The sequence below is a fragment of the Rousettus aegyptiacus genome, unplaced genomic scaffold (genome assembly GCF_014176215.1).
Source record: "Rousettus aegyptiacus isolate mRouAeg1 unplaced genomic scaffold, mRouAeg1.p scaffold_m13_p_9, whole genome shotgun sequence".
Classification (NCBI taxonomy): Eukaryota; Metazoa; Chordata; class Mammalia; order Chiroptera; family Pteropodidae; genus Rousettus; species Rousettus aegyptiacus.
In genome coordinates, this window is record NW_023416312.1 from 98,004,860 (window position 1) to 98,016,865 (window position 12,006).

A 12,006-nucleotide genomic window follows, 5' to 3' on the forward strand; every position below is an offset into this window, starting at 1 on the left:
TTATGAAACTGCCAAATACTTTTTCAGAGTGACTATATCAGTTTTTATTCTATCAGTAACATATGAATGTATGATCCTATTTCTCCCATCACAGCCAATATTTAGAGTTGTCACTATTTTTTTTCATTTAAGGTTATTTTTAATTATACTTGACATACAATATTATGTTAGTTTCAGATGTACAACGTAGTGGTTCAATATTTATATACCTTACAAAGTGATCACTATAAGTCTAGCAATCATTTGTCACTATACGTAGTTATGATATTATTGACTCTGTTCCCTGTGCTGCACATTATATTCCCATGACTTATTTTTTTACCTGGAGGTCTATACTTCTTAATCCCCTTCCCTTTTTCTGCACAACAACCCCCCCACCCCCTGGCAACCATCAGTTTGTCCTCTGTATCTACATGTTTGAAACAAGACATGTTAATTACAGAGAGGAGATTTTTCCTTGGAAACAAACTAAATGATGTCTGCAGCAACATCTTGAAATTACTGAAAGGAAAAAAAAAACAAATCTATCATCCTAGAATTCTATATGCAGTCAAAATATCTGTAAAAGATGTCACCATTTTTAAAAAGGTGACATTTGCATAACAATACAGTGGCATTTATTACATTTACAATGTAGTAAACCTTTACCTCTATCTGGTTCCTAAACATTTACATCATTCCAAAATAAAATCCATACTCATTAAGCAACTATTCTCCATTCTTCCCTCTCTCTAACCCCTGGCAACCACCAGTCTGCTTTCTGTCTCTATAGATTTACCTTTTCTGGATATTTCACATGAATGGAGTCATGTAACTGAGTTTTGTGACTGGCTTCTTTCACTTAGCATAATGTCAAGGTTCATCATATTGTGTCAATTGTCAATATGTCACCTCTTTGTATGGCTGAATAACAGTCCATGCAATGAATATACCAATTTATATACCAATATAAATATCAATTTATCCATTTATATATTGATGAACATTTGGGTTCTTTCCAGTTTTTGGTTATCATGAATAATGCTGCTATGAACATTTGTGTACAAGTATTTGAGGTACCTATTTTTAGTTCTTTCAGGTATATACCTAGGAGTGGAATTGTGGGGGTAAGATGGTAACTCTACGCTTAACTTTTTGAAGAACCACCAAATTGTTTCCTACAGCAGCTGGAACACTTTATATTCCCACCAGCAATGCACAGGAGTTCTAATTTCTCCACATTCTTGTGAGCACTTCTTTTATTTCCCTTTTTTAAAATTATGCCATCCTAGTGCGTGGGGAAGTGGTATGTCATGGTTTTGATTTGCCTTTCCCTAACTCCTAGATATTGAGCATCTTTACATATGCTTGTTGGCTGTAAGTATATCTTCTTTGGAGAAATGTCTATTTAAGTCCTTTGACAGTTTCTAAAATTTTTTTTTGCCTTTTATTGTTGAGTTTTAAGAGATTTTAGTATAATCTGGATACTAGATCCTTACCATATATGTGGTTTGCAAATGTTTTCTACCATTCTGTAGGTCATCTTATCACTTTCTTTATAATGTTCTTCAATGCACAAGTTTTAATTTTGATGAAGTCCAATTCATCTAGTTTTGTTGTTGTTGTTGCTTATGCTTTTGGTGTCATATCTAATAAACCATTGCCAAATCCATTGCCTTAAGAATTTTACCTTATGTTCTTCTACAGGTTTTATAGTTTTAGCTCCTATTTCAGGTCTTTGATCTATTTTGAGTTGATTTTTGTACATGGTATGCAATAGGAGACCAACTTTATTCTTTTGCATGTGGCTATCCATTTGTCCCAGCATTACTTGTTAAATAAAATATTCTTTCCTCCATTGAATGGTCTTGACACCCTTTTTGAAAAACGATTGGCCATAGGTGTATTGGTTTATTTTTGGATTCTCAAGTCTATTCCATTGGCTTATATGTCTATCTTTATGTCAGCGCAACATTATTTTGATTACTGTAGCTTTGTACCAAATTTTTACATGGGAAAGTGTGAATCTTCCAACTTTGTTCTTTTTTTTCTATATTGTTTGGAAGTGATCCTATGATTTTTATTCTTCTACCTGTTACTATGATAGATAATGTGGATTTGCTTTTGAACATTGAACCAGTCTTGCGTTCTTAGAATAAACCCAATATGATCATAGTGTATAATTTTTCTTATACATTGCTAATTCTTTGTTAAGGATTTTTGTGTTCATATCCATGAGAAATATTAGTCTATAGTTTTCTTATTTTCTTGTCTTTGTCTTTGCTGCCAGAGTAATAGTGAGTTGGGAAGTGTCCCTTCCTCTTCTGTTTTCTAAATAGATTATGTAGTATTGGTGCTAATTCTTCTTTAAATAATTTATATAATTCTCTAATGAAATCATCTGACCTTGGAGTTTTCATTGTCTGGGTGTTTTTTCAAATTATGAATTTAATTTATTTAATAATTACATGGCTAAGTAGATTATTTCATTGGGTGAGTTTTGGTAATTCGAGATTTTAGAATAATTGATCCATTTAATCTACTTTACAAATTTATTCGCGTAGAGTTATTTGTAGTATTCTCTTTTTATCCTTTATATGTCTACAAGGTCAGTGGTAATATCCCCTTTTTCATCCAATATTGGTAATTTGTATATTTCCCCCTTTTTCTCTTTGTCAGTCTTGATAGAGGCTTGTTGATTTTATTATTTTTCAGAGAATGACTTCTTTCAATTGGCTTTAATTTTTTTTTGGTTTTCAATATTACTTTAATAATAATATCTGTTTTTTTATATTCCCTTCTGTTTGCTTTGGATTTATTTTGTTCTTTTTCTTGAATTCTCAGGTGGAAACATATTATTGGTTTTATATTTTTACTTAATTCTATTGTAAGCATTTAGTACTATAAATTTCCCTATTGGCACAGCTTCACATGTGTTCCACAAGTTTTGATATATTGCATTTTCTTTCAGTTCAGTGTTTTTTTGTTTTTGTTTTTAATTTACGTTTCAATTATAGTTGACAAATATTAGTTTCAGGTGTAAACACAGTGACTGGACAGTTACATACTTTATAAAATGATTAACACAATAAGTCTAGTTCATTGTATTTTTTAAAATTTCTCTTGAGACTTGTTTGGCTCATGAATTTTCTTAATGTGATATTTAGTTTTCAAGTGTTTGGAGCTTTTCTTCTTGCCTTTTTTAAATTTTTTATTTGATTCCATTATAGTCAGAGAAAACACCATGTATCATTTCAATTTTTTTAAAATGTCAATTATTTTATAGTCTAGACCATATCTATCTTGGTATATATTCCTTGGGTGCTTTTAAATAATGCAATTTTTACTGGTTTATTGTTTTGATGGTTGTTCAATAAATGTCGATCAGACCCTGTTAGATGATGGTGTTGAGTTCTTCTATATCTTGTTAATTTTCTGTCGTTCGATTGTTGAGAGAGGATGTCGAAGTCTCCACCAAAAAAAGGAATGGAATTTTTCTATTTCTCCTTTCAGTTTTTTTATTTTTTGCTTCATATATCGTGTAGCTGTGTTGTTTGGTGCATGTACATTTAGGATTACTATGTCTTTTTGATGTATTGGCCCATTTATCATTATGTAATATCTCTCCGTAATTTTTTTTGTTCTGAAGTTTATTTTATCTGATAGTACTAGAGCCACTGCTGCTACACTTTTTTTAAATTAACATTTGTATGATATATATGTTTCCATCCTTTTATTTTCAACCTGCCCTTATCATTATATTTGATTTGAACATCTTGCAGATAGCATATAGTTGAGTCATGTGTTATTATGCATTTGGCCAATCTCTGTGTTTTAATTGGTATAGTAGATGATTTTCAATTAATGTACTTCTCAATATGTTAGTGCTTGGTTCTGCCAACATTTTTTATTTTGTTGTGCTCTCTGTTTTTCTCTATTTTTTTTCCTGACTTCCTGTGGGTTACATGAACGTTTCTTAGAATTCCATTTGATGATTCAGGTATAGTATTTTTGCATGTAACTTTTAGTGTAGCATTTACAGTGGTTGCTCTAGGTATTATATCATGTATATGTAATTTATAACAGTCTACTGGTTTTAACATGTTACCATTTCCAGTGAAGTATAGACACCTTTCCTATCTTTTCACTCCTTCACCCTACTCTATTTATAATGTAATTGTGTTACATATTTATCTATATACATTTAGAACCATATGTTGGTGCTTCGAGTATCAAAGATAATTTACAAATCTTGAAAGAAAGAAAGTCTATTATATTTACTCATACTTTTTCTTTCCATTGTTCTTTCCTCTTTTGTAATGTCCAAAATTCTTTCTTTTATCATTTTCTTTTTGTTTAGAGAACTTCCTTTTGCCATTCTCTTAGGTGAGGTCTATTGTTAACAAATCCTTAGTTTTCCATCATCTGAGAATGTCTTGATTCCCCTTCCATACCTGCAGCCTATTTTCACTGTGTGTAGGATTCTTGTTTGACAGGTCTGGTATTTCTGCACTGATTTAGATCTTCTGTTTTAGCTGACTTGCTCTGACAATGCTCCAGCAGAGAAGGGGGGTTACCATCTAATTTCTTTCATGTGGGTACAGCAGTCCAGGTTCTTCACTTAGCCTTCATTGACACCAGGGTAGTTTGGGCTCCTCATTACTGCTGAGCAGAAGTGATAGTTCCAGCTTCCCACTGGGCTTTCATTGATGCCTCCCCAGCTGGGATGGGCCTCATTTTCCCATGTAATCTACATTGACATTGACAGGGATGGGATGTGGACCCATTCTCTTGAGTCTCTACTAGGCCTACTCTGACACTACCCTAGTGGGGACAGGGAGAGACAAATCATTACTGCCGGGTCGGGCAGGATCAAGGCCCCCTCCCACCTGGCCTTTGCTGATGGGACTGGGTGAAATCACACTTTTTTTTCCTGTGATGTTTAGCTGAATTATAACAGTTTTTGCATAAAAGTTATCTGTCTTGGTAGACTGTCTTTTCCCTGGTCCTTGGTCTAAAGAGAATAGGCTTTTATTGGAGCCCTTTTGTGCCCGTTGGCATTTTGGGTTGCAGGCTTCTTCATATCCACATCTGGGTTCTATGAGGCAAAAGAAAACCCAGGGAACCCACCACTGTGTTCGTTGAGATCATAAGTTTCCTATCCAGTCTACCTTTTTCTCCTCAACATTCAGGGTCTTCCCTTTTTTTAAAGTAATTTTTTCTTATTTTTTCAACTACAGTTGACACATAGTATTATATTAGTTGCATGTGTACAACATAGTGATTAGACATTAATATATCTTACAAAGTGATTCCTGATAAATCTAGTACCCATCTGACTCTATACATAGTTATCACAATATTATCGATTGTATTCCCTATGCTGTACTTCACATCCCCATAACTATTTTCCAACTAGCAATTTGTACTTCTTAACCCCTTCTTTTCCACCCTCTCCCCCAAAACCCCTCCCTCAAAATGTTTTCTGTATCTATGAGTTTGTTCCCGCTTTATTTGTTCATTTTGTTTTTTTAGAGTATATATATATATATACACACACACACACACATAGTATTTGTGCTTCTCTTTCTAACTTCTTTCACTTAGCATAACACCCTGTGGGTCCATCCATGTTGTTGCACATGGAAAGATTTCTTTTTTTTTCATGGCTGAGTAATATTCCATTGTATATGTGTATCACTTTACCCATTCATTTATTTATGGACACCCAGGTTGCCCTCACATCTTGGCTGTTGGAAATAATGCTACAGTTAACATATGGATGCATATGTCTTTTCAAGTTAGCATTTTGAGTTTCTTTGGAAAAATACCCAGAAATGGGATGACTGGGTCCTCCTGTATCTTTTGTTATAACCTTTGTTTTAAAGTCCATTTTTTCTGGTTTAAGGTTTTGCTACCCCAGCTTTTTTGTTTGTTTGTTTTCATTTTCATGAAATATCTTTTTCTACCCATTTATTTTCAGTCTGTGTGTGTCTTTACATCTGGGGTGAGTTTCTTGTAGGCAGGCAGCATATGTAAGGGTTTTGTTTTCTTCTCCTTTCAGCCACAATGTCTTTTGATTGGAACATTGAAACCTTTTACATTTAAAGTAATTGTTGATAGATATGTAGTTATTGCCACTTTATTATTCACATTTTAATATGTTTTTCTTCTTATAAAACACCCTCCAACATTTCCTATAATAGTGGCTTGGGTGGTGATGAACTCCTTATCTTTTTCTTGTCTTAGGATGCTTTTTATTTGTCCTTTGATTCTAAATGATAGTTTTGCTGTGCAGAGTAATCTTGGTTGTAGGTCCTTGCTTTTCATCACTTTGAATATTTCCTGCCAATCCCTTCTGGACTGCAAAGTTTCTGTTGAGAAATCAGCTGTGGAACCGAGGCTCAGTCTCTCTGGTCACCTGAATTGGGTACTCCTAGTGTGCCCCTTTTGTGGGTTGTGTATGACTTTCTGTTGTACTTGAGTCTTGATTGCTATTTGCAATGGGAGGGATTGCCCCTCAGGCTGATTGACTGTGAGGACTGGCTGCAACTATGGTGGAGGAGCTGTTGTGTGCAGGGGCTGACTCTATGGAGCAGGATTTGCTTTAGCAGGGCCCTGGTGCCTGCCCAGTCTGTCCTTTGAGTGTATCATTTGTGGAGGTGATTGGGTAGTGCTGTGGTCTGAAGCTGGCCACCAGGTGTGTTCATTCTGGGGCCTCTTAGGAGGGCCTCTGATGCAGACCAAGATCAGTCACTGCCTATGTCCTGCCCAGAGCTACTTGGCATAAGCTACAAAGCGATCTGCAGATGGTTGCCACTTGTGCTGGGCTTGGAGGTGCCTGGGAGAAGCTAAGCTGTGAACTGATGCCAGCTGCCAGTACTTCCGGGCTTGGGGCTGCTTTACAAGTGGTATGGGACACGCTGAGGACAGATGCTGCTTGTTTGGGATTTGTGAACCTTTGAGAGACTTTAAGAAATTCTGCAACACGAGGTAAGACAGGCTGTTTGTATGGAAAAATCACTGAGAGTCGCTTGGGTGGACCCACAGGTTGGGTGGAGCGGGGTCTTAGAATTACCAGGTCAAGGCGATTGATGTTAGCTAGGTTGATGGAGACTCGGATATGATACCCACTTGAGCATGTGGGCTGGGCGATGGGAAGACTCAACAAAGGAATAATGCCTTCCACCAGCACTTCTGTCTAGGAGAAAGCTGCCCCTCCAGCCCTTGCCCTGAAGCCAGACAATTCAGTTCCTCCTTGTGTGTCGCTGGCACCATTTGAGCTGCTGCCCCAATGCTGGAGCTCAGAGCAAATGAGTCCGTCAGTGAGTAAGTTCACACGTGGGCTCTTTAAGCGGAAAACCTAGCTCTCCAGCCGCCCTCCATCTCACTTATCTACATCTGCTGGTTTTCACAGAAGTTATGGAGACTTCTCGCCCTGGCACTGGAACTCTGGGCTGGGATCCCCTCACCACTCCAGGGGGACTTTGAGAACTGAGATATCACTCCCAATTTTTAATCTCCACACATGGGTGCGGGACCAGAACATTCCTCATCTCAGCCCCTCCTACTAGTCTCAAGGTGTCTTCTGTATTTCCTTAGTTATAGGACTTCTGTTCAGCTGGCCTTCAGGCAATGCTCAATGATGGTCGCTCTGTAGTTTACTTGTAATTTTGATGTGGTCTGGGAGGAGGTTAGCATAGCATTTACCTACTCTGCCATCTTGATCGAAATCCCAGGATGTTCTTATGTTTGTTTTGTATATAATGTCTAGAGGTTTTAGTTGTAATCAGTGGGAGAATGGGAAAAATATTCCATTTTTCCAGAGATAGAAGTCTGGATGTTGAAATTGTAGAGCCTGAATTCTGTATTGCCAAGGAGATTTAGGTGCAGGAGAGTTTCCTTCATATGTGAATGCCTCAGCAGAGTTCTTATTTCATGTATACAGCATGAAAAACATATAAATGAAAAAAACAGTTTTACCTGAGTTTGCACATGTCTGTTCATCTGTCATGGATCCAGGGCACATATTGGGGTGGCCATGATCACAGACTGATTGATTAGATCTTTGTTAAACCAGTTCACTGGAGTTTCATGAGCCCCTTCTGACATTCATTGCTTCCTTCCACTGACTGTCAGGTTATGAACTGTTAGCTCACTTGATTGGGTGCATGAGTGAGAGTTGCTCCTTCCACGGGCCATAAGGCTTACTCTGGTAGAGCTCAATGGGCTGCTCGTAAACCATCACCTGATCCAACCACCATGGTTTTCATATAAGAAAGCTGTGTCAAGAACAGAAGAGGCATTCCCCAGCTCTCACTGCCTATCACACAAAAGCAAAGCCAGATCTAGTCCCCACATTCCCTGTCTTTAAACCCAGTGTGATTTTAATTATATCAGGCTGTTTCTCCACTCATCCCTAAAGTCTCCAGTGAACTTTGCTCTGCCCTGTGGCCATCACCTGCCATCTCATCCCATCCACCTGCCTCACCTCCTCTACGGGAGAGAAGGGCTCAATGAGGGTGGTGGGGTGGCGAGAGAGACAGGAAAAGGAATGTGGCTGGCTCCGCCCAAACCTGTTCTCAGAGTGGAAGTTTGTGATTCACGCGGTCAATGGTCTGTCTCATCTTCGTATCTGAAAGACAGTGTACTTTTTGTCTCCCTAAGCCCTGTGTCTAGGTCGTTTGGGAAACACCTTGGAGAGTCGAGAATAAAATTGCAGGTCAAACAATGGATGACTGGAAAAATCGGCTTGTAATCAACAGCATGCTTCCCCATTTCGCCATGGTGGGAAATCGTCAGGAGCCCAGAAAGCTCCAGGAATCGGTCAGACAATGGGCTATTGGGGGGAGGGGGGTGTTGAATGCTTCTAATCTTAAACTTGAACGTGAGATGTATTATTTAAATTCTGTGTGCAGACTTAATGGCAGGGAACCAACCCCAAATGTAAGGAATTGAAATCTGACCTAGAAAAGATCTAGGAGGTGAGTGCCCTTGCCCCTTGTGAATTTCTGGAAGAGCAGGAAATACAGTCCAAGGCTCCATCTGGATTCTCAGTCCAGTGACCTCTGCACTGCTCCCCTTTAACGAGAAAGGGAGGAAGGGCGAGAAGGAAGACAAGCCTACTTTTTCTCTTAATAGAAACCGGGAAAGTGGGAATGACAGGCACTAGATGTATTACATTAACTTCCTGGTACCACTGAGAACAGGAAGCCAGTGAGTAAGGCACAGAAAGAGATTCCCATTCAGCTCTCTGGCCCTAATGTCCTTTTAAAAACCCATTTGACCAATTTCTGCTCTCCTCCCATGGAACTCAGACATCATCCATGTGCCTGAAACTCAGGGTTAAGGATTCCAGTGGTAGTTCTAGGAGCCAAGATGACAGAAGGGACCATGAGAGCCATTGGTTAGTTTAATTTGACAATAACAGCCTGCAACATCGCCAGGCCACTAAGATTAGTTCGGTTGGTAGGAGTTGCAGCAAACACAATGGCTGTTATCTCAGTGTATTAGTCCACAGACCTAATCTCTGAAATTAATAGAGCAGAGAGGAAATGGCTCTTATAGAGCCGTGGGTCTGCTTCCTTCCTGTTCAGAGAACTAGGAGCTCAGGGCTCTGAGGTAATGTCATTTCACATAACTAGAGGGCCTGCTTCATCCAATCCCAAGGGCAAAGCACTTTCAGTAAGTCAGCGTTCTATTTAGTCTAGGATTCACTGTGTGCACGGGGGTGGGGGACGTTGTCGAAGTCTTGCTTCTTTTTTTTTTTTCACCTCATTGTCTTCCACCAACAATGTGTTGAGAATGTAGTATCAAATTGTCTATATAGGCATTTACAAAACTTCGTTACTAGAGTTCCAGCTCTCACAGAGGTGGCAGTCAGATGGGATGTCAGAGATGGAGCAATTACTTGCCCGGCAGCCTGTCCTCCATATTGCTGGTTCTTCAGTCAGGCACTGCCTAGAAGGCAGTCTCTAACCTCGATCCTAACTGCTGTTTTATGTCTTGTTCTTTTGTGGTGACCAAAAGAGTCAGTGAAGGAAAATCTCTTGGTAATGCCTCCAGAGCCCATGACCAGTTTCAGTGTGACTTTTAGTTTCTCTATTGTGTCTCACTCATTTCTTTCCCAGGAAAAAAAGAATGGGTGGGTTGTACTTGGAGAGGTCGTCGTCTTCTCAGGTGCCCCACCAATACCCTTTTAAAAAGTGTGACTAGCAAGTAACTTGCTTTGGTTTTGATCAGTGTAGACCTCAATGCCAGACAGGTTTTACTTAGATGGATCCTTGGAGTGGCCATCTGCGCCCTCAGTCTGAAGAAGTTGCCATTGCTCACGCCATTTTCAGGCTTGGCTTTTGTTTGCAGATGGCCTTTAGAGCCCTTTCTAAGGCTTGCCGAAATTCACGTTCATTGCTTTAGAGTCTTGGACTCTAAAGTCACACCTTGGACTTGATCAAATTCAACTCTTGTCCTTCCTCCATGGCACACCTTGTTCTTTGCCCTTGTCTCTGAGTGAACTGTTTCTGAAACTCTAAGCTGTCCTAAAAGACCTAAGATTTGCCCCAGTTGAGGGGGATCCAAAAATATGTTTCACGCTCCAAAAGCAAGTTCTTCACAGTAAAAACCACATTTGTCTTGGAAAATACATATGATCTCTGAGAGGGATGACGGTGAGGATGACTACTCTTTTGGCCGAGCATAACAGATATATATGGAGCCTGGGCAGGCCAGGCACTGCTGCTATCATCAGCTGGTAGCCAGGGCAACTCGTGGTTTTAGCATAGCTGAACATTCATGGCTGGTCGATCCCTGCAGCCTCAGGAAGATGCTGTTGCTAACACAGAGCTCAGCTGCCCGCACTGAGGATCTCAGCAGCCTGAGTGTTTGCCGATTGAGGGACAGAGATAGGCAGATGAAAATGAAATGGCCTTTCGGTTCACAATGAAACCTGCTGTCCAAACAAGTTATTTGGAGGGTTCAGAACGTTAGGAGCAGCAGGAGGACCTTTACAGTAGCTGGGCTTACAGTTCCGGGGTGTGGCCTGAACGAGATTTCAGCTGTTTCTGTTGCTTGCTCTTCCTCTGATGCTTCCTAATATCCAGGGATGACAACCTACACCCCAGTCCCAGGAAACTGTGTGCATCTAGAAGCACATCCCTTGTATACCACTCTCCATCCTGAAAACATCCTCAACATGGAGATCTGATTCAGACATTCAGCTTACCTGGTTCTCTTGTCCCTTCCCCAAAAAACAAACTAACAACAACAACAACAAAAATGATTTTAACTCAAGGTCTGTTAATAAAATTCTGTCAGTCTCAAAGAGCTCTTGGAAATAGCCCTGGGATTTCCATGTGAATAATTTATAGTCCTCTTACAGGGAAATGTCTATCTGATGCAACAGTCGGTCTTAGCCTGAGACCAGGGTTCAAGACACCTGGGTTCTGGTCTTGTTTCTGATCCTAACTACTTATGTCCATCCTTTGCCCTCCCTGAGGACAAAGGTCAAATGAACCAGGAATAAAAATGGCCACCTTTAATTGAGCATTGACTGGGTGCCAGGCACTTGCTAAATATGTTGGGGGCATTACCTCCTGTAATCCTTGACATAATCTTGAGATGAAGAGGCTAGCTTCAGGAAACTGAGGCTCAGAGAGGTTAAGCAATTTGGCCAAACTCACTGAGCTAAGAAGTGGCAGAGCTCAGAGCCTGCTCTCATCACCACTGTATTCTGCTACCTCTTAGATCTAAAACGTCGAAAATCACAAAGCGCTGAGCACAGATCAGGCAGGAGTAATCACAAGAAATCTCGGCAATGCAAGTATCTTTTCAGCATTTGTTCATTCAGGAGCATGATTGCTTAATGACTCTGTTGATTGAGAGAAAAGCGAAATTTTACCTTTTGAACATTTGGGCGTCTGCCCAAGGTTAATAAGGCATCCAGCCTCTGCAGTTAGTGTATGGAGTTTCAACAGGAGGCAGAAGGCAGGGTGTTTGGTCCTTCTCTTTGAAGTTAAGATCTCTATTTCA

At 39.6% G+C, this 12,006-nt stretch overlaps 1 protein-coding gene across 5 annotated transcripts in view; it reads left to right on the plus strand.

Moving 5' to 3' along the window:
* Positions 1 to 12,006, plus strand: part of MAMLD1 (mastermind like domain containing 1) — a 111,631-nt gene that overhangs the window by 47,731 nt on the left and 51,894 nt on the right. For 4 of the 5 annotated variants that reach the window (XM_016123686.2, XM_036226428.1, XM_036226430.1 and 1 more), the window contains exon 2: positions 8,647 to 8,805. In XM_016123686.2, coding sequence (XP_015979172.2) covers positions 8,710 to 8,805 — 96 coding nt within the window. In that variant the 5' untranslated portion in view covers positions 8,647 to 8,709. Of the gene's footprint in view, positions 1 to 6,391; positions 8,806 to 12,006 lie in introns of those variants that run through there. The other variant, XM_036226429.1, reaches the window with a different exon arrangement.